This window comes from Mesoplodon mirus (genome assembly GCF_964341445.2).
Source record: "Mesoplodon mirus genome assembly, chromosome: 7".
Classification (NCBI taxonomy): Eukaryota; Metazoa; Chordata; class Mammalia; order Artiodactyla; family Ziphiidae; genus Mesoplodon; species Mesoplodon mirus.
In genome coordinates this window covers 6,315,694-6,340,964 of record NC_138983.1, presented here as the reverse complement: position 1 = coordinate 6,340,964, position 25,271 = coordinate 6,315,694, and the positions used below count along the sequence as shown (strand labels likewise).

General features: G+C 48.1%; 1 protein-coding gene across 7 annotated transcripts; it reads left to right on the top strand.

Annotated features, from left to right (window-relative positions):
• Positions 1–1,545: 1,545 nt before the first annotated feature.
• On the top strand, positions 1,546–24,792 carry LOC309807276 (RNA-binding protein 14). Of its 7 annotated transcripts, XR_014294549.1 has the most exons (5): positions 17,133–17,326; positions 18,448–18,871; positions 22,003–22,690; positions 22,884–23,114; positions 24,376–24,792. XR_014294549.1 is itself a non-coding variant. In XM_082626643.1 (4 exons), the coding sequence occupies exons 2-3, from the start codon at positions 18,460–18,462 to the stop codon at positions 22,680–22,682; spliced, it is 1,092 nt and encodes a 363-aa protein (XP_082482769.1). In that variant the 5' UTR covers positions 17,134–17,326; positions 18,448–18,459; the 3' UTR covers positions 22,683–22,690; positions 24,376–24,792. The 7 variants fall into 7 exon arrangements, 6 of the variants coding, with proteins under 6 accessions (XP_082482767.1, XP_082482772.1, XP_082482768.1 ...); XM_082626643.1 differs by lacking the exon at positions 22,884–23,114 and having other exon boundaries at positions 17,134–17,326; XM_082626644.1 differs by lacking the exons at positions 17,133–17,326; positions 22,884–23,114 and adding an exon at positions 17,361–17,464.
• Positions 24,793–25,271: the final 479 nt, after the last annotated feature.

Below are 25,271 nucleotides of genomic sequence, written 5' to 3'. Positions count from 1 at the left end.
ACCCTGATCCATGTCACCATCATCTCTTTCCTGGATTTTTTTTTTGGCCGCGCTGCATAAGGGATCTTAGTTTCTCCCGACCAGGGATTGAACCCAAGCCCGCTGCAGGGGAAGTGCGGAGTCCTAACCACTGGACCTCCAGGGAAGTTCCTCTCTCCTGGATTTTTGCCATAGTGATAATTGTTCTGAGCAAAGGACTGTTTTCTCTTTGTTTTTACCCATTTCAATAGCAGCCAGAATGATACTTATAAAACTATGAAAGATAAGTCAGATCAGATGAACCCCTCTGCTCTCTAGACTTCCGGTCTCACTAAGAGTGAAAGCCAAAATTACTTTAATGGCCCACAAGGTGCTACACCTCCTCCCCATCCTTACGCTCTATTATTCACTCTGTTCCCCCCTCCAGCCACACTAGCTTGTGATTCTTTGGACAGACATGCTCCTGCCCCAGGACTTCCTGACATGTACTTTCACGCTGCAATTATTCCCCCCAGAGGATGGCTTGTCTGCTCCCTCAGTTACTTCCAAGTCTTTATCACTATCTAGCAGGCTACATGTTTTACTTGTTATTATCTGTCTCTCCCCACCATAATATAAGCTCCAAGGTCGGGATTTTTGTCACTTTTTGTTCACTGCTTTATCCTAGGTCCTGCCCCACAGGGTAGGTTCTCAATAAAATTTGTAGCATGAACTTGTAAGCAAACATTTCCCCGAACTTGTCACATGTTCTTGTTTTTGACGTCTAATGCCATGCAAAATCTTTTTTACAACCGTCAGTTTTGAAGTTTTTCTTCTTTTATTTAAAGGCTCAATTTTTACCCTCTCAAGGACCGTTCTTTTGACTTAATTTCCTATTTTATTAAACTTTCTATTGTGGAAAATTTCAAACATACGCCAGAGATATATATCTCATTCCTCGTTTGGAAAGTCCATAAAAGGGAGAGGCGGGCTCTTATTGATTTTTCAACGTCTCCAGCGTCTGCCAGGACCTCAGCAACCTCAGGGAATGTGTTTCCAAAGAATAAATTAATGGCACGAGGGTTTCTCCAGGGCAAATGCCTCTCAGGGTCCCCTCAGACCACAGGCGGCAGTCCTGGGAGTCGTTTGCTGAAGGAAGGCGTCTGTCCTGTTTTCTCCCGCCAGGCTGGGCCTTCCCGTGGACACTCGCTGCCACCTCTAGGCGCGTGTTTGGCCTAGGCTACCAGAATGGGAGGGGCTCTGACTTCCGACTGAACAAAGTTTTTTCTTGGGGCCCGCCGAAACCGGCCCCACCCAGGCCAGAGGCCGCCTCACTGACTAGGCCTCTCTGCAGCCACTGCGCTCCTCGCACGCGGATCCCCCTCTCCAGCCCTTCTTCCCCCTCCCCCCGGCAGTGGCGGTTGGTCGCGCGCAGTCGTCCCTCTCCCACCCCCTTCGCTAACGAGCGGGCTCCAGGCCCTCTGGGATTGGCTGCGCCTGAGTGCATTTTCTCTCAGCCTCTCTGATTGGCTGCAGGGCACGCGGGATCTGGGCTCCGATTGGCTAGGTCAGAGCGCCTGCGCGGCGGGGTTCTCGGTCGCCAGCCATTCCTGGGGAGGACTGCCGGTGGGTCAGACGTTTCGCCTGTCGCTGGAGGAGAGGTCCAGGCTCTCCGGGAAGGCTGCGGCGGCGGCAAAATGAAGATATTCGTGGGAAATGTCGATGGGGCGGATACGACGCCGGAGGAGCTGGCAGCTCTCTTTGCGCCCTACGGCACGGTCATGAGCTGCGCCGTCATGAAACAGTTCGCCTTCGTGCACATGCGCGAGAACGCGGGCGCGCTGCGCGCCATCGAGGCCCTGCATGGCCACGAGCTGCGGCCGGGGCGCGCGCTCGTGGTGGAGATGTCGCGCCCACGGCCTCTTAACACTTGGAAGATATTCGTGGGCAATGTATCGGCTGCGTGCACGAGCCAGGAATTGCGCAGCCTCTTCGAGCGCCGCGGACGCGTCATCGAGTGTGACGTGGTGAAAGGTAATGTGGAGGCGGGCGCGCGGGCGCGGGCGCGCTCGGGGCACTCTGCTTGTTAGCCACGCCCCTTTCCCGGGGGTCGGTCACTGCGCGGTTGGCGGTGGGGGCTGGGAGAAGTCCGCGGGAGTGAGGCCGGAGGTGTTGGGGGCGCGTTGGGTAGAGCCACCCTCCTCCCGTGCGGTCCAGGCACCATTAACCAAATGGGAGGAAGCGGCTCTGGGTGGGTGCGGCGGCCACTGTGAGCCGAGCTGCGGGGCCGGGGACGCGCCTGAGAGACTTGGGAGGGTACCGGGGGCGCGCCTTCCACTGGGCTCCTGGGCCTGGCACCGAGCGGAAATTGGGAAGTGACGGGCACAAGCCGGATCATGGAGCGGGGAAGATTTCGCCACTTCCCCACTTCCTCTTCAGAAGTCTGTCAGAGCAAGGGAAAAGGGAAAAGGTGGGGGCTGAACCCCACCCCCCCCAAGGCCACCGTCGTGTTCCCTCTCGATGAATGCTCCCGAGCGGAAGGTAACGGGGCCCTTGGAAGTTTCTTGGGCTGGGATTTTTTAGTATTGTGTGGCGTGGGTCTACTGATGGGTATAGTTACTCGTGGGTACAGGAGGGGCCCCTTCCTAACCACTTTGGCCTTTCAGTATTGTTAGGTGGGTAAGGCGTGGCAATTCTGTGCTTTTCAACTCCCTCAAACTTTTTTTTTCCCTTTGGGATCGATTTTACATCTATAAACTGGAAACTCCGACTTTTCGCATGTGGACGAAGGCTTGTTTTATGAAACGGCCTCTTCTGAGCAGCTAACTGGTCAAGCCGGTGCCCTAGGGCGGTATCCTTTTAGAAACTTGGTGATTTTGCAAGGGGGCACACTCTGAGGGGGACGTGGGGACTTAATTGTCATCTTTGCTTGAGTAGTCTAATTGTCAGGGTAGATCCCTAGTTTTTCTTCGAGAAGAATATATCACCATAATTTAGGTCTGATCTCCTTTTTGGGACTTAGTTGACTTTTTTCATAGTCTGGGTTCTTATCTCTAAGCTCTTTCTTTTTTGTTGGCAAGATTTGGAGGTATAGCCCTGTGTACGTGGCCAGTTTCTGTTCCACTTGGGAACAGATGAGAGTTAACTTTGCCTTGCTGTCTTCAGGGATGCAACCTGGGAGTGAGTATCTGATCCCTTGCTCCCGGTGTTGGATTCATAGCTGCTCATACCCTGTGTGAGAAGTTTTGAGGATAGTAAATAAATTTGGGAGCAGGTGCTTATTCATTTCCACCAAGATACATCTTTTGGGTCATTCCTTATCCTTTCCGTAACTGGGGGAAGTGTGAGGGTTGCAGTCTCCACCACTAGGAGTAATTCCTTCTTCTGCATTAATAACTGCATTTTGTTTTCCTCAACTCAGGCTATGCAAATGATGACTATCTGGAATCAGGCTTTCCTTCTGGGTGCTCTGATGAGGCAGGCTGTATGGTGCATGAATTTTTGCTTTTATTTAGAGTGAAAGAGTGGGAAGGACATCAGATTGGGCCCCTGGCCAGGAAATGTATATGACTCATTATGAGAGTTCTGTGTTTGATTGACCTATTACATTTATTTGTGTGGTTCTCAGACAAGGTGGCTACTAGATTGGGAGTCTAGAAACTTGCATCTGAGGGGACAGTCTCTATGGAACTCATTGGTCAAGAAGCCTCCTTTGGGTTGGTAGAGAAAGCTAAAAATTTCCCTGAATTCGCTTGGGACTGACGCCAAGTGACAGTGGGGGGGTGGAGTGAAGTGTGTAACTGTATGTGGTTTTTAGAGCTCCTGACTCTTTCTTTGTGAGAGTTAGAGTGAAAGTTTTGGGCATTTTGTCCCTTTGCGAACATTTGATTGGCAGAGATGCACTGATTTCCTTAGGGAGTGGTGGTTAGTTGTTGTTTGTAGTTATGCTGATACGTAAGAGAGTGCCTGATAATATTTTGAGGTAAAGGACTGTGGTAAAGATTTGAGGATCATATTCTCCACTGATGCCTTTCTGTTTGGAGTGAAGGAAAATGAAGTTTTTAAGTTGGGAATGTAGTAGAAGAGACTTGGCTCTGGCTCTATAAATAGCTTATTTCTTGGTCTGGGAATGGGCACTTGGTTGAGTCATCTTGTGTTGGTTGTCAGGTCTTTGAAAAGCACAGAAGCTTGGCATTGCACAGGACAGCCAGTTCCATTTTATTTCACAGGGGGAATAAAGTAGTTGCTTGGTTCCAGGAGCTTAGATATGATTTGTAGAGTAAAAATTTCCATAGCAACAGCAGATTGTAACCACTCTCCACAGCTACATTCTGTTGGGTGTTCAAGGATGAAGTCTGAGAGTTGCTGACAGCTTTAGGAACCATTTAGATTTCATGAGAAGTCTGAAAGGCAGAATAGGAAACTGTTTCCTCTCCTTTGTTGTGGGTGGCCATTCTTTCCTCCTACATACAGCTCTGTAGTTTCAAATTAGAATTTTTTACTCTTCTGAGAATAGGAAAATTCAATTTTCTGGATTCTCTTAACTTTGGTACTGGAGGAATTGTGATGTCACCAGACCATTAGGATAGCTCTGTAAATCATTGCCTGCTAGTCCCTTTAAATGCGATGGATTTCCTTCAGGGGTCACCGTTTCCTTGAACTACCTCTCCAGGCGGGTGGGTCCCTGGAGTTTTCTAGATCTTTGGTTTTTCTTTATTGCCCTAGGAGTAGTTAGGTTCCTGGGCATCTTTGGAAGGGCTAGATCTGGGTTTAGCTGCTCACTGTGATAAGGGTTAGTTAGCCCTCATGTGATGGAGTCAGCTGGACAACCTATTCGCACTTCCCGCCAGTATCAGGCTTAGAAACTCTCTGATATAAATTGGATATAATTCTTTTTATCAGCTATATAGCTTATCTATGGGTCAATTGAATTGTACACATGAAATCTCAATTTTCAAGTTTCACAAGTTGGTCTCTTAATAAAACCCAGCTGAGTAGGGAGTAGGTAATGTGACGTCCTATTGCTCTTGTAAACCCATTGAAAGTTTTTGTTGGGTGTTTTTTCCTAGCTTATTCCAGTCCTAGGAATTTGTGGATAGGTTAACCAGGAATATAGTATGGTTCCTTAATATTCCCTCATAGTGCCTGAAAGGTATTTTTTTAATTCCCCTTAATCTGCCTACACTCTTGCTTTCTGCTTGCCATTGCATTCTCCTGGTAGTAGGGTCAGCTCAGCCTTTGCTTTAAAAGAGATCTGGGACCACCAGCATTGATTTTTAGCTCACTGTACCCAAACTGGAGGTGAGAGATGAGAGGACAGTTCTGGTGCCCTGTGGCTAGGCCGAAAGGAACGCTTTTCACCTTTCGCAATTGGGAAGAATCAGGTTCTGGCCATAAGGGTGTGAAGACAGAGTTGTGATAGTTCATTTTGTTCCTTTATCGTCTCTGGCTAGTTCCAAATTTGCATTTACAGACGACATTGTATCTCTTGTGTTTTATTAGAGATGAAAGATCATATCTGTAGGGAACTAAGCCTGTGGTTATTCCTAGGCTTGAATAATTATCATGATTTTTATCATTATATAGCTATTCATACTTTACAAGGCATTTTTATCATCTCATTTGAATCTTCTAACTCTGAGGTGGGTAGGACAGATTGTCAGATGGAGAAATAAATTGTAAGTTCCGTAAGAACTTACAGCAAGTCAGTGAACTGGATCTTCAGCTGAGGCATTTTAGCGCCTAGCCCCAGGATTCCTTTTGCTATACCACACTTCTGACTTCTACCTGTTGATTATTTTTATTCTTACTTGTATGAGAGTCAAGTTGGTGGCATTGCCTTACGTCCAGGAGAATGGCTTGCTTTATAGGAACAGCTAGAGAGGGCATCCCAGTATGAAAGTTTCTAGAAATTTAGGACACTTGTTTAGAGGCCATTTAAAGGGATTTTTTTATCAAGAATGGAACCTTAGTAATTTCATCTAGGTAATTCATTTCCTAAAGTGATGTAAGAGAGATGGGGTCCTGGTGCTTGGACTTTAAAAGTAGCCACAGGTCCAGATGGGGTTAAGTGCATGGCCTTACTTACCACCAGCATGACCTTTTTCATTGTTCTTCAGATGCTGCTTGCACCATTGTGGTTTGTGAGTTTGGATGTGAACAAGAATTTCTTCCTATTACTTCCTTTCCTAAAGTTTTCTTGTTCTATACGGTAGATGAGTAGGACTTTGAGATCAACATCCTGTCTTAGAGGCTTTCCTACCACAGCTCATTTAGGACTGAATGAGGACCTGAGGGGTAACCTGCTTGGCAGAGCCTGCTAGCTGCGGTAGTTGCAGCTTCTTGCTCTGAAGCTGAGAAACCAAATCTTTTCTGTGAACAGAAGCCCAAGGGGTAAGGAATACTTCTGTCTCTTGATGAGTAACCTCTGATGTAATGTAGCCTGGGGGTGGGGGGCGTGTGTGTGCCTTGGGCCTGAACTCAGCCAGGAGGCTCAGTTTCCATTCCTACATCTTATTGGCTTACGTGAGGTCCAGCTTCTCCCCTTCTAAGCTTAAATGTCTAGTCTTAATACACAATCCTGCCTTACACATTGACTTCTCAGGGGTAGACTGGTGTAGTGAAGAGGCATGGAGAGCTGGGATTCTGTTCCTGGGTCTGACACATGGTTTTGTGGCAAGCCATATAAATTCTCTGAGTGTGTTTGCCCACCTGTAAAATGGGGATAATGATCCTTTGCTCTGCCTGCCTCCTGGGATTGTTGTGAGGCCCAAATGAGGTCCTGTGCATGGAAGTGCTTTGAAAACTGGGAAGTACTGTGGGAAAAGGGGAGATCATACTGGAGGAATTTCATGGACTGTGCATTGCAGTGTAGCTCTCCTGCCTTAATTGGACCCTGGGCTGAGACATGGGTCATTCCAAGACATAAGTGGTCATTTCCAGTGTTTGAGAGTTAAGCCTCAAAGGTGAACAGTAGTGTTTGGTAATCTTGGGATAGACAATACTGAATAATTGAGTGATCCAGGAATGCTTTCTGCTTTTTGTCTGCTCGTTTATACTTACAGGAGATGTGAAGATTTTTATCCTGTGTTGCTGTTCATCTTTGCTCTTTCTTCTCTCACCAGGAAGTTGGGTGAGGTGGCAGGGGGAACGGGGAGAATGGGAAGAAAGCCATAGACAAAGCTGCCTGCTTGGGACAGTCAGAAGCTTTGTTATATGGGAGCCACATTTTATGACCTACTCCTGGAGAGGAGGGTTTGGAGGCCTGGAGGTAGCTGGCAACAGCTGGGTGCTGTTGGTGTGTCCAGTTTGGGACCCATCAGGTAGCATGCCCCGCCCCCCTAATTGCTAACCCTCTGTCTGCTGCTTTATCAGACTACGCGTTTGTTCACATGGAGAAGGAAGCAGATGCCAAAGCCGCCATCGCGCAGCTCAACGGCAAAGAAGTGAAGGGCAAGCGCATCAACGTGGAACTCTCAACCAAGGGTCAGAAGAAGGGGCCTGGCCTGGCTATCCAGTCTGGGGACAAGACCAAGAAACCAGGGGCTGGGGATACGGCATTCCCCGGAACTGGTGGCTTCTCTGCCACCTTCGACTACCAGCAGGCTTTTGGCAACAGCACTGGTGGCTTTGATGGGCAAGCCCGTCAGCCCACACCACCCTTCTTTGGTCGCGACCGCAGCCCCCTGCGCCGTTCACCTCCCCGAGCCTCGTATGTGGCTCCTCTGACGGCCCAGCCAGCCACCTACCGGGCCCAGCCCTCAGTGTCACTGGGCGCTGCCTACAGGGCCCAGCCTTCTGCCTCTTTGGGTGTCGGTTATCGGACTCAGCCCATGACAGCCCAGGCAGCCTCTTACCGCGCTCAGCCCTCTGTTTCCCTTGGGGCCCCATACAGGGGCCAGCTGGCTAGCCCTAGCTCCCAGTCTGCCGCAGCTTCCTCGCTTGGTCCGTATGGCGGAGCCCAGCCCTCGGCTTCGGCCCTCTCCTCCTATGGGGGTCAGCCAGCTGCAGCTTCTTCGCTCAACTCCTATGGGGCTCAGGGCTCCTCCCTTGCCTCCTATGGTAACCAGCCATCCTCTTATGGGGCGCAGGCTGCCTCTTCCTATGGGGTTCGTGCGGCTGCCTCCTCCTACAACACCCAGGGAGCAGCTTCCTCCCTAGGCTCCTATGGGGCCCAGGCAGCCTCCTATGGGGCCCAGTCTGCAGCCTCTTCACTAGCTTATGGGGCCCAGGCAGCTTCTTACAGTGCCCAGCCTTCGGCCTCTTATAATGCCCAGTCTGCCCCATACGCTGCACAACAGGCTGCTTCCTATTCTTCCCAACCTGCTGCCTATGTGGCACAACCAGCTACAGCTGCTGCTTATGCTAGCCAGCCAGCTGCGTATGCTGCACAAGCCACTACCCCAATGGCTGGCTCCTATGGGGCCCAGCCAGTTGTTCAGACCCAGCTGAATAGTTATGGGGCTCAAGCATCAATGGGCCTGTCAGGCTCGTATGGGGCTCAGTCAGCTGCTGCGGCCACTGGCTCCTATGGTGCTGCAGCCGCCTATGGGGCCCAACCTTCTGCCACCCTGGCAGCTCCTTACCGCACTCAATCATCAGCCTCATTGGCTGCTTCCTATGCTGCACAGCAGCATCCTCAGGCTGCTGCCTCCTACCGTGGCCAGCCGGGCAATGCCTACGATGGGGCAGGTCAGCCGTCTGCAGCCTACCTGTCCATGTCCCAGGGGGCCGTTGCCAACGCCAACAGCACCCCGCCGCCCTATGAGCGTACGCGCCTCTCCCCACCCCGGGCCAGCTACGACGATCCGTACAAAAAGGCTGTCGCCATGTCGAAAAGGTACTGTATGCCCCCCCGCCTCTGCCCCCAGCTGGGGCTCAGGGCAAGGGGCTGAGGTTGGCATGGGAGGGAAACTGGAGCCATCGGCCCCTCCCTTGGTCTTCTCTACTCCTGTGGGATGTCCAGAAGCCGAGGGGGGTGATGTCTGTGAACTTGCCTGGTCACCAGGGTTCAGGTGGAGCACAGTGCTCAGACTGGGGTGGTATCAGCTAGTCAGGCTGGGAAAAGTGTCACCTGTCAAGGCTAGCCCAAGTGCTATTGGAGCTACTGCCTGCAAGATTGTGGCCCATAGTCTTTCCCACTGTCTGAAGGATCCTTAAGCCTGTTACGTGGTTGTCCTGGCCTTTGGTGGGGGTGGGTTTGAAAGAGTAGTCCCTTTGGCAGTCACTGGCTGAAGGCAGGGTGTATGTGGTGCGTCCACTCTTGGGGAAGTTGGGGACCTTGCTTTCGTCCGCCGTTCTGTTGGTAAACAACCAAGGTCTTTCTCTGCAGGGCCCAAGGGTGGGGATAGTTTGTCTGTGGTTTGGGAATGCAGACCAGAATCCACCTTGGCCAGTTCAGAAGGGAGGTCTTCAGTGGTGGGCTTGGTTTCCCACTGAGTTGGACCAGGGTTGATTTCTTGCCCTGGATAGGATGTTGAGCCTTCTGACAAAATCTTGTTTGTTGGAGACCAATCTGATTACACCCTCCCTATCCCCATTGGCATCTCCCCTGTGCCCACCTGGAGCCCTCCCCTCAATTGTCTCATTCACCAACTGTCTTCTTCTCTCGACTAGGTATGGTTCCGACCGGCGTTTAGCCGAGCTCTCTGATTACCGCCGTTTATCAGAGTCGCAGCTTTCGTTCCGCCGCTCGCCGACAAAGTCCTCGCTGGATTACCGTCGCCTGCCCGATGCCCATTCCGATTACGCACGCTATTCGGGCTCCTATAATGATTACCTGCGGGCAGCTCAGATGCACTCTGGCTACCAGCGTCGCATGTAGGGCCATCCTGGGACAGGGCTCCACAGGGAGGGAAGGAGAGGAGAGGTGGGGTAGGGTGCAGACCCAGGTTGTAACCACTGGCCCATACCTCTCCTGTTTGCGGTTTTTCATCCCCTCTACCATGTGGGCCTTCCCCAGGAGACGATCCTTTTGAGTGTTCGGCAGTAACCTACTTTATTCCTTCGCCTCAGCAGCAAATCTTGCTACTGGCTCTAGGTCTGCGGTTCCCCTCTCCCCTGCCTCCCATCTCCCCAGGATGGGAATTTCTTTTATGTTTTTATTTTTTTCCTGGCTCCCTTTTATTTTTGTGCGCGATATTTAAGGTCGTCTGGATGGGGAAGCAACCTGCAGCTGAGGTCGGCGGCGCCTTTTTCTTTTTAGATGTGAGGGAGGCCAGGAAGGGGGTTAGCTTAACCATTTCCTGTGCGCCAAGCTGTGCCAGTTGTCCAGGGGGCCCTGACTTTGTCCCTCTATAGACTGTGTTGAGACTGAGTTCCTGTTGGGACAGTTGGTTGGTATATGTCCAGATCCCTACTGACCCCTGATGTTCTAGCTGATGCTGTGCAGCACAGTCCACTTCCCCATCTCCCCAAGTAGGTGGTGTTAGAAAACCTTAATTTTTTTTCCCTTTTGTATGGACTACAAATAAAACTTGGGGCGATTTGCAGTTTGGAAACCTGGTTGTCATTGTCTTGATTGCACTCAGTATCAGAGAAGGCAGTTTGACATCCAGGAAGACATGACAACTAAAGGGAGGGTGGCCAGAGAACCCAGGGCAGATGAGGAAAGGGGTTTGAATGTAGGAATTAGAATGATTTCCCTGCTGCCAGAGGGATTTAACCCATCGTCGTCCTGCTAGTCTGCCATCTTTAGGACTGGAGAGTCTGGCCCCAGTTGCTTCAGCTTGAGTTAATCACACCAAAATGCAGTAAATTTACTGCCCATTTTCCTTGCCTGTGCTTGACTATTTTCCTTGACCTGTTTCCAGTTCAGGAAAACCCTGGGCTCCAGCAGGGTGGTTCTGGGGTTTGGCTTCTCACGTGAGAAGTGGGGGATGGGTGACTTTGGTGCTTGTGAGGCTAGTAGGCCCTTCAGGCCGTGGGCTCCGGTGAGTACTGGGTGGGGCTGGCACCTGGGAAGGAGCCAGCAGTGGGGGTGGGGGGCCACGTCACTGAGGTAATGCCCTGTGGTGGGACAGTTGGAGGCCGGTATGGGGGATTCTGGCTATAGACCTGGTATTTCGCATGTCGAACATCAGCACGGAGTGTCCTTCCTGCGTCCTGCCAAACCCTGTCGTCATAGTCACCTGAGACTCAAATTGCCTATCTCCATTTGTTAGGGTTTCCAGATGTTTTCTTGTTGGGTTTATATTTGCAGGTGTTATGATAGACTCCAGGAAGGGGGAGAGGTGCAAGCATGACCAAATAGGGGTGCTGGGATAGGCTGAGGAATTGATTGTTTATACTTTCATTCTGGGACTAGGGGTTCAGAGGACCTGGGCACAAAATAAGACAATTCCAGCCATGGACAAGATAGAGGCTTGGGCTTTATGATGGGTGAATGAAAGACTGGTTGGGTAGGGTGGTGACAGGAAACTGACATTCCTTTGGGAAAGGGGGCTTTATAAATTTGGGAGTCTGTTGGGGCAAGGTGATTTTTGGGGGGGGGGGTCAGTCAAATGGAGTTCAGGTGGGTTCTCTTCTGCTTCCTTCACTGGTTTCTTGTGAACTTCCCTGTGACAGAGTAGTTTGCCCCAGGTGTTCTCTTCCCTCGGCCCGGTGGGCAAAAGCATATGGTCTTTGTTTAACTGTGAGCTCCTATTTGTGGATGCAAACTGGGGGTAATCTCAGGGGTACTGAGGCCATAGCGCCCTTCCTTGCTTTTCTTTCTGCTCACTACTTTGCCTTCAGGTGCTTTGCTGCTCCTTTTCATTTGTTGACAGGACTGGGAGGAGGGCAAATTTGATAGGTTTTTTGTTACTTTTCTGCAGTGAGGGTGGGGTAATCTCAGGGCCAAGCTAACAGGCTTAGCTCTGGTTATTTCCCTGGAAAATCAAGGGTTGGTTAATTGTAGTGCTGTGATTGTGGCCTGTGTATTTGTAATTACTTCTTTCATTGTCAGTGGCTTTCTGTCATCTTTCTCTCCAGTGAGGGTTCTGCCACTGTCCCAATCCCATGGTTCCTATGAAAAATAGCCTAATGTGCTCTCGGGGCCAGTGCTGATATTTCTTTATTGCAGCCCAAGTTCTTCAGAGTGACCTGGCCTAGATGATCACTCTGCTTATTATCTTTAGGTCCTGATGCCCTTGTTGCCGCTGCTGCCAGGCTTCTCATTTAAGCTAGAAGGAGCTAAAGCTAAATCATTTGTCATTTTCCTCTTTCTTGCAGATCGTTTTAAAATTCCCTCCCTCTGTAAATTATGCCACCTGTGTTAATTCTATAGCCCACTCTTCATACTTTGCTTTTTGTGGATTTCTGATTTCCAGGGTCCTATAACTTGGAGACGGTTGGGTTGAGTGAATGGGAGGATAGACATTTAATGTGTGTTTTGGGAGAGGCGGGTGGGAATATGCGCTCCCAGTGTCCTTCAGATCTTTGCTCTTCTGATCTATCACCTCTATAACTTGACCTTCATTGGAGAAGCTTTAGATGGTTTATTCCTGGAACAAGACTATGTAAAGACTTCTCCCCTCTTCAGCCTCTTCTCTTCTGCGGTTTGGACCTTGTTTCAGATTCTGTCTGGGGTAGGCCTGGGGCCCCATCCCTTCCTTGTACTGGAGGTAACGGGACTATCACTGAGTGGTCAGCCTCCATGGGTAGGCTGCCTTTCTAGTCATGCCCATCAGTTAAGCTCTGCCAAAGTCTGTGCGCAGACTGTTGGTTCTGCAGTCATTTTGTCCTGTCAAGCTAAGTAAGCTGACTATAATGTGGGATGACTAAGGTCATAATGAAAATTAATTTCCTAGATTTATGGACTAGTATGTAATGTAATAGGAGTTTGGGTAATAAAGAAGATAAGATGGATATGATAGGTGGAAAATTCTTATTCACCTAAATTCTATAGGAACCTTTAAAAAGATCATAAAGGGTAGAATCTAGTTTTCCAGGAAGAAAAAGTTATTAATAAATGATTTCAAGTCTAGCTGTAAATCATTAGAAATATTGCGTGTCTGTAGTACTGGAAATACAGTGTTCAGGTAGCTGAGCCCTTGGGCTGATCTTGGGAAATTGATGGTCGGGGCAGGACCTACCTCGATGAACTAGTTATAGTTAATAAGCAATGCTAGGGAAGTGACAGGTAAGGAAGGAGAGGATGGGGCAGCCCCACTAGAGAAAACTGTGGAGATGGGATTTGTTTGATTTGAAAACTGACTTGGTACAGAGAGAATTACTGAGGGTGCTGGCTCTAAAATCAGGCTTCCTGAGTTTGAATCCCGGTTCTGCCACTTATCTGGGTGATGTTGGACATGTCAGGAATTCTACCTAAGTTTTTTCATCTGTGAGATAGGGAAAATCGTTAACATCTATTGGACACATGCTAAGCATTGTTAAAAGTGCTTTTCATATATTTCATTTTACCTTCATTGCAACTCAAACGTATTAGGTACTTTTTTTTTTTTTTTTGCGGTACGCGGGCCTCTCACTGTTGTGGCCTCTCCCGTTGTGGAGCACAGGCTCCGGACGCGCAGGCTCAGCGGCCATGGCTCACCGGCCCAGCCGCTCCGTGGCATGTGGGATCTTCCTGGACCGGGGCACGAACCCGTGTCCCTTGCATCGGCAGGCGGACTCTCAACCACTGCACCACCAGGGAGGCCTGTATTAGGTACTTTTAAACCTATTTTGGAAATTGAGGCTGTAGGTTAAGTAACTTCTGAAGATCACATGGCTAGAAAGTAGTGGATCAAGGAATTGAACCAGCCATTTTGAACCATCCAGGACTGTTGGAGCAAATAACACGTAGCAGATGTAGAGCCTCATATATAATCACTGCTCATTAAATGCTAGCCATGTCAGAAATAAGGAGTTAGAACATTCTGGGGAGATTGGGACTGCGTAGGGGAGCACACAGCTGAGCAAAGGAGTTTGGGTGTAGGTGTAAGTACAACACGTATGAGTAACAGTGAAGAAGGGGGATTTCTGTAATGAGTGGTACCTAGGTGTGATGTAGGCCACTGGACCATACCAGTTTGGGCCACCTCCAGTGTCAGACAACAGTGTCGTGTCCTGGGGGTCAGATTCCCCTAGGTATGGAGAAGAAAGGTCTGGAGTAGGGGCCCTGCACAGACATTAAGGGGAGGCTTAGTGTGTGTAGCTGGCAGTGCCATTGGGGGCTTAGGAAGCTTGCTGACTGGCCTAGTGGCTCCCTCTGAACATCCCTGGAGATGACTGGTTTTTAATTTGAGCCCTTACTATACCAGTAACTCATTTCTGGATTAGGAGCCAGAGTTATTAGGTATATAAGTTGTATACATTCCTAAGAGTGTGAAAGGGTTTGGAACAAATAGATTGCTTATTCACATTTGAGTGGTCTACCCTGACAACAGTGTTTCCCCCTGAATTTGGATTTGTTCCTCATTTCCCTTTCAAGAGTCCAGGCTCCAGCCTCTTTCATCTCTTCAAGATGTGGATCCAGAACATATTTATGCTTGGCTCTGACAGAAAGGCTAGATGACTTTGGACAAGTTGCTTTATCTTTTAATTTAGAGGCTTGGTAACCTGATCAGAAGAATCACCAAAGTGGCCATTTTCAGTGTTCCAGACAAGGTGCCTTTAAAACATCCGATTCTCTGTAGTTGGTGTGGTAAGGTAGAGGGTTTGGACCAGATATCCTTAATTTAAAAACATTTAATTTTTAAGTATTTTGGTAAAATACAGTTGGGTAAATGAACATCAGTATGGAGACAGTGGAGCTACAAATCTCCCTACCTAAAGCTTCATCTTGCAGCATTTGTCAAACGTAATCCTGGTGATCAGAAGCTGTAGCATAAGTTACCCCTGGCTTTTGGGCTTTTTATGTTTGAGGGAGACTGGAAAGTATACTAGGTGATAAGAGCAAAAGGGCTTGTTTTTAGTACTAAGTGTCCATGTTCTTAAGCTGATACTGCAAATCCAAAGTCATTTCTCTCCTCTTGGTTATCAAGAATTTAACTCGTGTTATCTATTTGTTAAGTTAGTCAACAAATATTATTTGAGTGCTTACCATGTGCCAGGGGCAGTTTTAACACAGGGTAATAGTAGACAAGAAAAGGTCCTTGCCCCTGTAGAACAAGTATTTGCTGGGGGCAGGGGGTGGGAAGGAGTCAGAAAATGAACGAACAAATAGGATTGCAAGTGGTGGTAAGTATTTGGAAAAACAACATGGAGTCATGGGATAGAGTTCCAAGGTGTAGCGTTGGAGTGGGGGGCTGTGTTTAGATGGGGTGGCCAGTGAAGGACCTGGAGAAAGAACATTTCAGTCTGAATGAGCTTGGGACAAAGGGGCCAGTGTGCTGGAGCATAGTTGGGGGTGGGGTGTGTTAGGGATGGGGGTGGGAGAATTGTTAGAGAGATTGGGAGATTCTGGCAACAACCAGATTGGGTAGTGTGAATTGAAACTTTTCCAGTTGCCATGGGTTTTAATTTAAAAAGCAGGGGAATGATTTAATGTGGTTTACTCAGTTGGATGAGCTTGCAAAATGAAACAAATGTAACTGGACCTAGAGGGCTTTCCGAAGGTAAACCAAGAATATAATTAGATCAGGGGGTGGGTGTGGGTGGTGGTCTGCAAACTGGCCTGAACTGTGATCCCGAGATTTCTATTCCCAGTTTTTCCCCTTTGGACTTGGAGAGATTCCTAGCTTCATAGAGTACGCTGATCTCATATGCTTTGGTATTTTGGAAGAAAGTTTTATCTCCAAGGCTATTAGGACAAAAATTTTGGAAGAACAAAGGAGCTGAAAGGATTTCTATACCAGATGTGTTTCCGATCCTGCGCACATGGAGTTGTGACCACCTTCCGATGCAGGGCCCCTCCAGAGGGCACACTTGCAGCTAACATGCAGTTTGGTTTTCTTCATGACTGATCCTTTGGCCTTTATTCAGAGCCGCAGTGTCAGCATCAGGATCCACAATGAAAATGGACCAAGATTAGTGACCACTACATTTGTAAATGTGACATTTTTAGATTCCTGCCTTTTCCCACCCTAGAATAAATTCTTGACCAATTCCCCGTTTGATTTCTGAGTCACGTCAGGTTTTAAATCTATTTCCATAACTTTGACTTCACCTTTCTCTTTGTGATCCCCACCCCGTTTGGGGGGGCTGCTTTGAACGGTTGTATGTTCTGCTTTTGTCATCTTCACTCCTGATGATCCCTTTCCTCACTGCTTTTATCATGTTTTAAGTTCTTCCATCCCCCTTTTTAAACTCCCTCTTCAAAAGCTGCCTTGCAAAAGGGTCCTTGCTTGTTCAGTGAATTATGGGATTATGTGAAGAAGCCAAAGGATGATAAAAAAATGTGATGAGGGAAGCTGGACCCTCTGGAGAATGCTGTTTTGGTTGTGTTTTGCTTATAGCTGGTTGTGACTTAGGCTCTTCCCTCGAAGGTCGGTTCTAGGAGTTTAAACCTACAGCTCTGGCTGATGGCGCCCAATAAAATAAAACAAAAAACTTTGCTGCTCTAGTTTTTTCTCAGGGCGGGGTGGGGGTGTATGCGCAATCTCCACGGTCACACAGAAGCCTTTTCTTCATCTTGGACCCCGGGAGGCTGGTTCCTCGAAGGAACTTGTCTCTTCGGCGCCTCCTGAGTAATGCAGCCCTCAACCGAGCCGACGTCGGGGCCTTTATACCCTAATTGAAGCTGAGCCCATTAACCGTTTTCAGAGTTCCTTTCACCACCTATGAAAGTAGTTTCAATGTGGGGGTAGCTCCGGGACTCCCAGGGCGCCAGTGCGGATTCTTGGCCAAAGGAGGAGGTTGGTTTCTTCAGGTGGGAAGCTTTGCTATTTTTCTTACCTGGCTTCTGGGTCTGCGTAAGCTACCGCCCACAGCACCCTGGCTTCGAGGGGGATGGCGTGTGGGAGATTAGAGGGAGAAGTGTGGGGTAGAAGGCAAAGTGGAGCGCACGTGGAGTAGCGAAATGTGGAAGCTTAACAAAGTTGGCGCCATGAAGCTGAAGACCGCCACACCGGATCCCTAGCTCGCTCCGCCTAATGGCGGGCGGAACCCCGCCAGCGAAGCCCACGTTGGTAGTTCCTCCCTCACGCCGACCTTCCATCCAATCAGTGACCTCGGTTTGTCGAGAGAGGTGCTCATTGGCTTTTGTATAAACTCTTTGGGGTTACTGACGTTTCCACCTCTTCCAGGCCTCAGGTAATTGGCGTTCGTGGTAACCAATCAGGAAGAGGATCTACGGGAATGCCTGCCTTTTATTTTATTGAACGGCCAATCCGCTGGTAGGTTCACCTCCCCCTCTCTACCCAGAGTCACTGCTGCAGCCGCCGCCATTTTAGCGTTTTGTCAGAAGCGTCCGCGCCGCGAGGAAGAGCCCCTGCTGCTTTTCGTGCGGGTGAGAGACTCCGAGCCCCTTCACTGTCTTTTTTTTTGCCCTGTTAAATCTCACGACTTGGGCTTTAGGGGTATCCTAGGGTGGTCCCGGCCTCCGCACCCGTCACCGAGAGCCGACCTCGGTGCTCGGCGTTGCGCGGTAAGCCTCAAGCAGCCCTTCCCCCACGACCTCCCCCGAGAATACCTTGCTTTTTCCCCACCTTGCCCTCTATCCGACTTTGCTGGGCTTGCTGCCTCGAGGCTTTTACGGAGATAACCGCGCTTCCGTTAGACTTAGGAATTACAACCCCGTTTCGAGAATTTTTGAAGCCCCGAGACACTCGTCTGGCCGGCCGATGAGGCTCAAGGCCCCTTCTCCGGCCATGCATTTCTCCAATTCTCCAGGAGCTCGTAGGACGGCACCCCGAGAGAGGCGTTCCCCGCTCCAGCACTTCCTGTACTCTCTGAACGCCTCGCTATCCAGCTTAAGTCACGGGTTCACTGCTCCCAAAGGAAACCCTAAAACGTAACTATTATAAGGTCCTTTTTTCAGGAAATGGCTAATTCTTCGGTTACGAGAGGAAGAGCCAGTTCATAATTTCAGTCAGTCCAGCCAGACAAGTAGTTAGACCTTTGTTTTCTGAGTGTCTTCTTTTGTTTTTGGCGGCGGAGCCGCCGCGTGGCTTGCGGGATCTTAGTTCCCCGACCAGGGATTGAACCCGGGCCCTCAGCAGTGAAAGCGTGGAGCCCTAACCGGACCTCCAGGGAATTGGCCGTCTGTTTAGTAGGTAGAAAGCCCAGTACCCCCAGGGCTGCATTTATGCCCCGCTTTCATTTGCGTTCCCGTTTCAAACTATTCAGCTCTTACCAAACCCTTTGTCTGTGTCTGCTAAGGATCTGTATCACAGATGCTTTCTCCTTTTTGTAGGTCCTATAGCTGGAATTGTAGCGGGCCTCCTTATTCCCACTTCCCTTTGATTATTATCTAGGGGTGTGCGTGTGGGGCGTCTGGGGGGGGGAACTGGAAGTACTTGCCAGACCCAAAGGAGATGGCAGTATTGGGTTTTTTTTTGTTGGTTTTTTTTTTTTAACTGACGTGGGCCTGAGGTCTTTTGTTAGAAATTTCATTTTTTTCTCGCTCAGGCTGTGTCCGAGATGGTGAAGCTGTTCATCGGAAACCTGCCCCGGGAGGCCACAGAGCAGGAGATCCGCTCACTCTTCGAGCAGTATGGGAAGGTGCTGGAGTGTGACATCATTAAGAACTACGGCTTTGTGCACATAGAGGACAAGACGGCGGCCGAGGATGCCATACGCAACCTGCACCACTATAAGCTGCACGGGGTGAACATCAACGTGGAAGCCAGCAAGAATAAGAGCAAGACATCCACCAAGCTGCATGTGGGCAACATCAGCCCTACGTGTACCAACAAGGAGCTTCGGGCCAAGTTTGAGGAGTATGGGCCAGTCATCGAATGTGACATCGTGAAAGATTATGCCTTCGTACACATGGAGCGGGCAGAGGATGCAGTGGAGGCCATCAGGGGCCTTGACAACACAGAGTTTCAAGGTGAACCGCCCTCTTTGGGAAGAGGGCTGAACGCAAGGTTTTGTGTAGAAAACAGGCCGGATAGGAGGGGTCTGGGATAGAGAGAGAGATACAGCTGTTGGTTGGCTGATGGTGAGGATTAAGAGTGGGTGATGGGCTTAAATGGAGAATGCATGGGATTTAGAGGCTTTACCTCAGGCAAATCAAGTCTGGGAGAAGAACCACTTGGCATTAGTTTGGAACCCCTAGGCTTTTTTGCCTATTAGTGCAGAAATCCTTTCCTCTGAAGATTTCTTCAGTTGTTTTGTCTTTTTTTGCGGGGTGGGGGGCGGGTAGTAGAGCACCTAACAGTGTTTCACTCTGAAATTTATTGCCTCAGCACCCCATGTGTTATTTTGTATGTGGAAGGACCTGGCAAAAGCTGGCTTAAGCCGCACGTTTAGGAGCAAAATATCTGTGAAGCTCCTCCACCTCCTCCCAATTCGTGGCTTCTCAGTAAATATAATTTGTCGTTAAACAAGTCTTTAGAGAACTAATGTCTTAAAATTGGTATAGCTCTTACTGCTTTTCTGTTACGCTTGCACCAAGAGGTTCGGTTTGGAGGACGAGGGCACTCTAGAACTGAAGGCTAATTTCAGGAGTTTCTGAGGAGAAGGTATTGGGATTTGGGGGACGATAATGGCAAAGCCGTTTCACTGGCTTGAGGAGTGAGCTCTAACGTCCTTGGTGAATAGAGCACTTAGATGGGTGTTAACCTTGGAGCCTTGACTAGATTAATAGTGTGCCTGGAAGGCAGCATGAGTGATGCTGTGGATAGACATTTTATTTTCTTGGTTTAAGATACAGGCTCCTGTGGCAAGGGTGGCAGTTGTGAAGGGGGTGGTAACCATGGTGAGTTGCTAACTCTGCTCTTCGTCCACCCACTTTGGGTCCCCAGTGTCAAAAGCAGAAAAGAGCCTTTTCCCCTTCAGTGTAACTGCTTCTAAGTTATGGAGTATTCCCACAACTCCTTGTTAACATTTTTAATCTATGTTCCAACTTTTTTCAGCCCGAACAAGGTAGTGGCTGCTGCTTCTCCTGAGCACTCCTCTTGTTAAGAGTCATTTCGGCTATCTTTGATGTTTACTTAAATTGGACCTTCTTAGACCTGAAAGTCTGATCATCATTTCCCCCAAGTTAATGGTGCCCTGTGTCATGGGTATTGCTGTGCATGATTAAAGAAAAATGTCACAGGTCTCTCAGGTCTGGTTTTCCATTTTTAATTGGTAAGTTGAGAATTATTTTGTGTCAACAACTTAATTGGGAGCAAAGGCTGCTCTGGTGGAGGGTTTATGATACCTGATTTTTGGATACTCTTCTACACTTTAACCAGTCATAGAAGAGGTGGTGGTGTCTCCTTGTAACAGTTAACACATGTAAGGGAAGGATATTGTGAACTGATACAGGACACATCATACTTAGAGCATAACTCTTGGTATCTGAACTCTAGGCTCTCTGATGTTTAGTTGTTTTTGCTGTTTTCCTTACTATTAGTCATTCTCCTTAGCACTGTCTAGTACAGTTCTATGTGTATATAGAGTAGCAATATTTATTATGGTGGTCTTTTTCCCTTTCAGTTTCTCAGTGTTGGGGATATTCTTTTTATTGTTTGCCTATTTAAGGAACATCCATTTTAGATATTTTTAAAGACTTAGTTGCTTTTTCTGACTTTGGAATTTTTTCTGGCAAATCTTTAGGTCAGGACATTTATTAATGACCTTTATGTCTTGAAGGGACATGGTTGGTTCCTTGGTTGCCCTTATTTTCTCTGGTTTTGTTAGGTGCCAAAGTGGCCACTTGGACAAATGCGAGGGACACGGGTTAGCACTTAAATAAGCACTTTAGTACTTAATTGCACATCTTAGCTTTTCACTGGCAACCTACACTTATCAGATAAAATGTTTAAACCGGGACTTTTTTTTGATATTTTGGTCCTTCCCTTTTCCCTTTTTTAGTCTTCTAGAACCTAACTTTAATTTTGTAAGTGAAATTGTATATTTACCATTTTCAATAATGTTAGTTGAGTAGATGACCTATCTGTTAACTCCCCTGGTTCTAAGCATTCACTTCTTCGCCATCTGCATGCTTGGGTGCATGATAGCCATTTGTATTGGAAAGGTTTTGCTGGAGTTTTGCTTACTATTAAAATGGTAGATCATGTTAGGTGGAAACTGCTTCTGTGAAAAGGTTTAAAACTTAAACTTCTTCATTTCCAGAATACAAATTGTAATTTTCAGCAAAAACTAGTATGAAGTGCATGTTCTTAGGATCTTAGATCTCTAAAGGAGGGAAAGTACTTTAATCTTGCTAACATGAACAGTTTGATACACTAACATTATTGGTCATTCTCCACTTTTTTCATCCCCTCTTTTCTTCCACATTTTTCATTATACTCTTTCTGAAAATTCAGGCATCTTGTGAACTGCCTGCCCTGTTTTGTTTGACCCCCCGTTATAAGGGGTCACTAAATATTGTAAAGAATCCCTGTTAGAATGAATATCAGAACTAACAATTTAAAGGACCCAGTTTAGGGGGAAGGCAGTCCTTCAACTCGTATTTCACTCCTTTTCCCCCATTCATGAGTGTTTTTCCCAAAAGCCTTGCAACTTGCCTACCGCATTCAGCCACGGATCAAGTCTGGATTACTATCAATGGTAACTTTAGAGTCCTGCTCTATTCTCTTTGATTTTGGGGTGGTGTGGGGGACAGGCCTTTGCATTCTCCTGCTTACTGAATTCAGGAGTCTTAATAGTGAAGACTGGAGGTGTCAGAATGTTGTGGTTTCTTTTGACATTGGGCCACCGTTCAGAGTAGTTATTGTCCACAGTTACTTGGCAAAAGATGAAATGCCTATTTTTGAGCGAGAGTAGTTTCTTTCTTAAGCGTTAAACTGGTGTTAGAGCTGAAACATTTCTTCATTTAATTGATCTTTGCCTGAAATCAGGTCATTATACTGAATTTATACTGGACCTTTAAAAAAAAATCTTTAAAATGGCAACGAATCTCGCATTAGAGCTGTCTAGGTAAAGCCACTGCTATGACCAGTGTCTGGGGTAGGGGCTGGGGCTATGACTAAGAGTGATAGCAACCCTTCTTGCGTCTGTTTCTTCAAGGCAAACGAATGCACGTGCAGTTGTCCACCAGCCGGCTTAGGACTGCGCCCGGGATGGGAGACCAGAGCGGCTGCTATCGGTGCGGGAAAGAGGGGCACTGGTCCAAAGAGTGTCCGGTAGATCGTTCGGGCCGAGTGGCAGACTTTACCGAGCAGTATAATGAGCAGTATGGAGCAGTGCGCACACCGTACGCCGTGGGCTACGGGGATTCATTGTATTACAACAACGCGTACGGAGCGCTCGATGCCTACTACAAGCGCTGCCGTGCTGCCCGGTCCTATGAGGCAGTGGCTGCTGCAGCTGCCTCTGCGTATAACTACGCAGAGCAGACCCTGTCCCAGCTGCCACAGGTCCAGAATACAGCCATGGCCAGTCACCTCACCTCCACCTCTCTCGACCCCTACGATAGACACCTGTTGCCGACTTCAGGAGCTGCTGCTGCGACAGCTGCTGCCGCTGCAGCAGCCGCGGCCGCTGTTACCGCAGCTTCCACTTCATATTACGGGCGCGATCGGAGCCCCCTGCGTCGCGGCCCAGTCCCCACTGTTGGAGAGGGCTACGGTTACGGGCATGAGAGTGAGTTGTCCCAAGCTTCGGCGGCCGCGCGGAATTCCCTGTACGACATGGCTCGGTATGAGCGGGAGCAGTATGCGGATCGGGCGCGGTATTCCGCCTTTTAAAGCTTGAGGTGAGAGCGGTGGGGTGTCCCTTACTCTGGTTTTGCCATCCCTCCTGCAGCCTAAAGGCTCCAGTTAGGCTGCCCTGCTTGCTTGCTTTTGCAGGGTTAGGGTAAGGTTGCTAATGGTTCAGAGGATAGGGAGAAGTCCTAACTGCTTTCTGAAATATATAAACATCCTTATCCCTCATGGCTGTTTTTCCAGGGCTCCTAGTCCTGGGAGTCAATCTGATTCCATTTGTGCCTGGAAAAGCAAACAGCGGTGTGATGAATCTTGGGTCACACCTGTGTGCTGTAATTGAACCAAACCTGGAAACCAGACATTCAGACCCAGGTGTGCCGTTTCTCAGAGCCTTCGTTGAAATTCCTAGGTGTGTGACATTACTAAGGTCTGCAAGGTTCCTGTTCTGCTTCATGCTGTGTGAAAGGTCTGATGGTAAGTTGGGGCAGAGAGGAGTAGAAAAAGATATCTTTCAACTTAAAAAGTTGATTTCAGCAAGGAGTCTGGGGCATAGACTCAAATTCAACTTCTCTGCTCAGTTCACATTCATTCCCTGAGCTGAATAGAATGCCTACCCCATTGCTTTATCTTTGAATCTGTCCTGTAAGAGCCCGTTTACTTTGTTCACTTTTGTTTTTAAACTGTCCCCACAGTATTAGATTTGACATTCTCTCCACTTCTCTAAGGTATATAATAACGTAAACAGGTACGCACCCTGTTAATTCTACTCTTCAGTAATATTGAAATCCAAGGTTGGGAGCTCTGCCTTAAGCACATCACTCCCTTCATCTTCCCACCAGCTATGAGCATTTAACACTCTTGAACCACCAGCTCTACCTTGAGTCCCCTGGCTTTTTCCTATACAGTTTGAGCCTCATGATCCATTTGGCTCTACTTGAGTGTATTTTCTTCTAATGCTTGCCAGCTTTGGGCTCTAGGTGTTTGAGATTGCTGTTGTATGAAAGGGTGTTTCACAACACCCTTTGTCTTGAGTAGCTCCCATTGTGTCCCAGACATTACCACTGATCTGTAATCCTGTAGTGACAGGGTGGGTGATACTGTCATCTTTTCCATTAGGGCAGAAGGTACAGTGACTTGCCCAGGGTTATTGGATAGGAAATCACTGATAAGGCTGGAGAAGAAACTTGAGTGACCTGATGTGTAGCTTACACATGCCCTCCAGTACGTTCTTTTATTTTCTTCCCTAGGCAGAGTTGGATGCCCTCAGGTCTTAAAGCTTGTTCAGTTAATGCCACTTTTTCCTAGACCTTAAACGGTTTTTAACTTGTAACTCCAAGATTCAAACATACTTTTTACTGCGGAGAGCTAAGAGCTAATTGGAACCTTTCCCTTTTTCCTGCCCTCCAATGACAGTTTGTAAATGTGGAATTGCCTTCTCTGAGGAATGCTAATGTGCTAACATCAAGAGAAATGCAATGTCTGTCTACCCTCATGAAAGAAAATTTGCTATTTAGTTTAGAGAAAGGCCAGTCTGGGATTGCTTGACCCTTCTCAGTTACTGTCTGGCCTTCAAGCTCTTTTCACTTTTAGAGAGTATTATGATACTATGGATGGATACAAGTAAACGTAAAAGGAGTGTCAAGTTACCGTACTTCGTAAAGATGTTCTTTGAAGTGTAAGTGGGAAAGCCCTTGTGAGCTTTGCTGTAAAGCCCCTGTATTGTGCTCTCTTTCAGGTGGGATGTGTGTGGGCTGAAATTCCGAGCTGCGGTTGTGCATGAGAATACACCCTTCGTGGTACCCCATCTCCCGGGACGTTCTCAGCTCTGTGCGTTCAGTCCCCCAGGAACCGTGGACCTTAATTTACCTTGTTAAGTTCAGACCACCTCTTCTTTCCTCTCTCCTGCCCATTTCCCTGTTCTTTCTGTCCTTCAATACTTCTGTAGCTTCCCATCATGTTCTGTTCTCCCAGCAGGCCTCATTGTGTGCAGAAACTGGTGGGGGTTGTGCTGTATCCCCACCTCCTGCTTCCAGTGGGTGTTGTGAGAGTGTCACTGCTCCTGAGTCTTTTTGACCCAAAGGCTTATGGCAGATAGACACATAGCGTTGGATCACTTTTTTCTTTCCGGTGAAATAAATGGTTTTTCAACTTAGGGAATGTGTGCTTTGAGAGAGTTCTTACTTGGGCTTGTGTCTGGGTTCTTTATTTATCCCTGGAAGAGAAGGGGAGGGTATAAAGTTTGACATTCAGTTCTGGGTGAACATCACTGCAGTTATTTTCTTTATTGTAGATAGGATTTATAGGTGCCAAAGGTAAAAGAAGGCTTATATAGAAGAACCCAGGCAAGCAGGCTTATTCCATTAAAGACTTTCTCTCATACACCTTTGTTATAAAACCATCAACTTACTAGGAGTTGTGAGATGTGGGACTTTTCCCTGCTTGAGAAACAACTGTCACCCCTCCCCCTTTACTACTACCATTCCAACCACCCAGTCAATCAGTACATCTAGTTTGACTTACTTTCCAAGGAAGAGGTCTAGAATAAGGAAGGGTTTGAGGGAACAGGAGGTCAGTTTTCACTTCATGCCATATGGAAAACTAAGTTGTGGCTCCAACAGCATTCTGCTATTT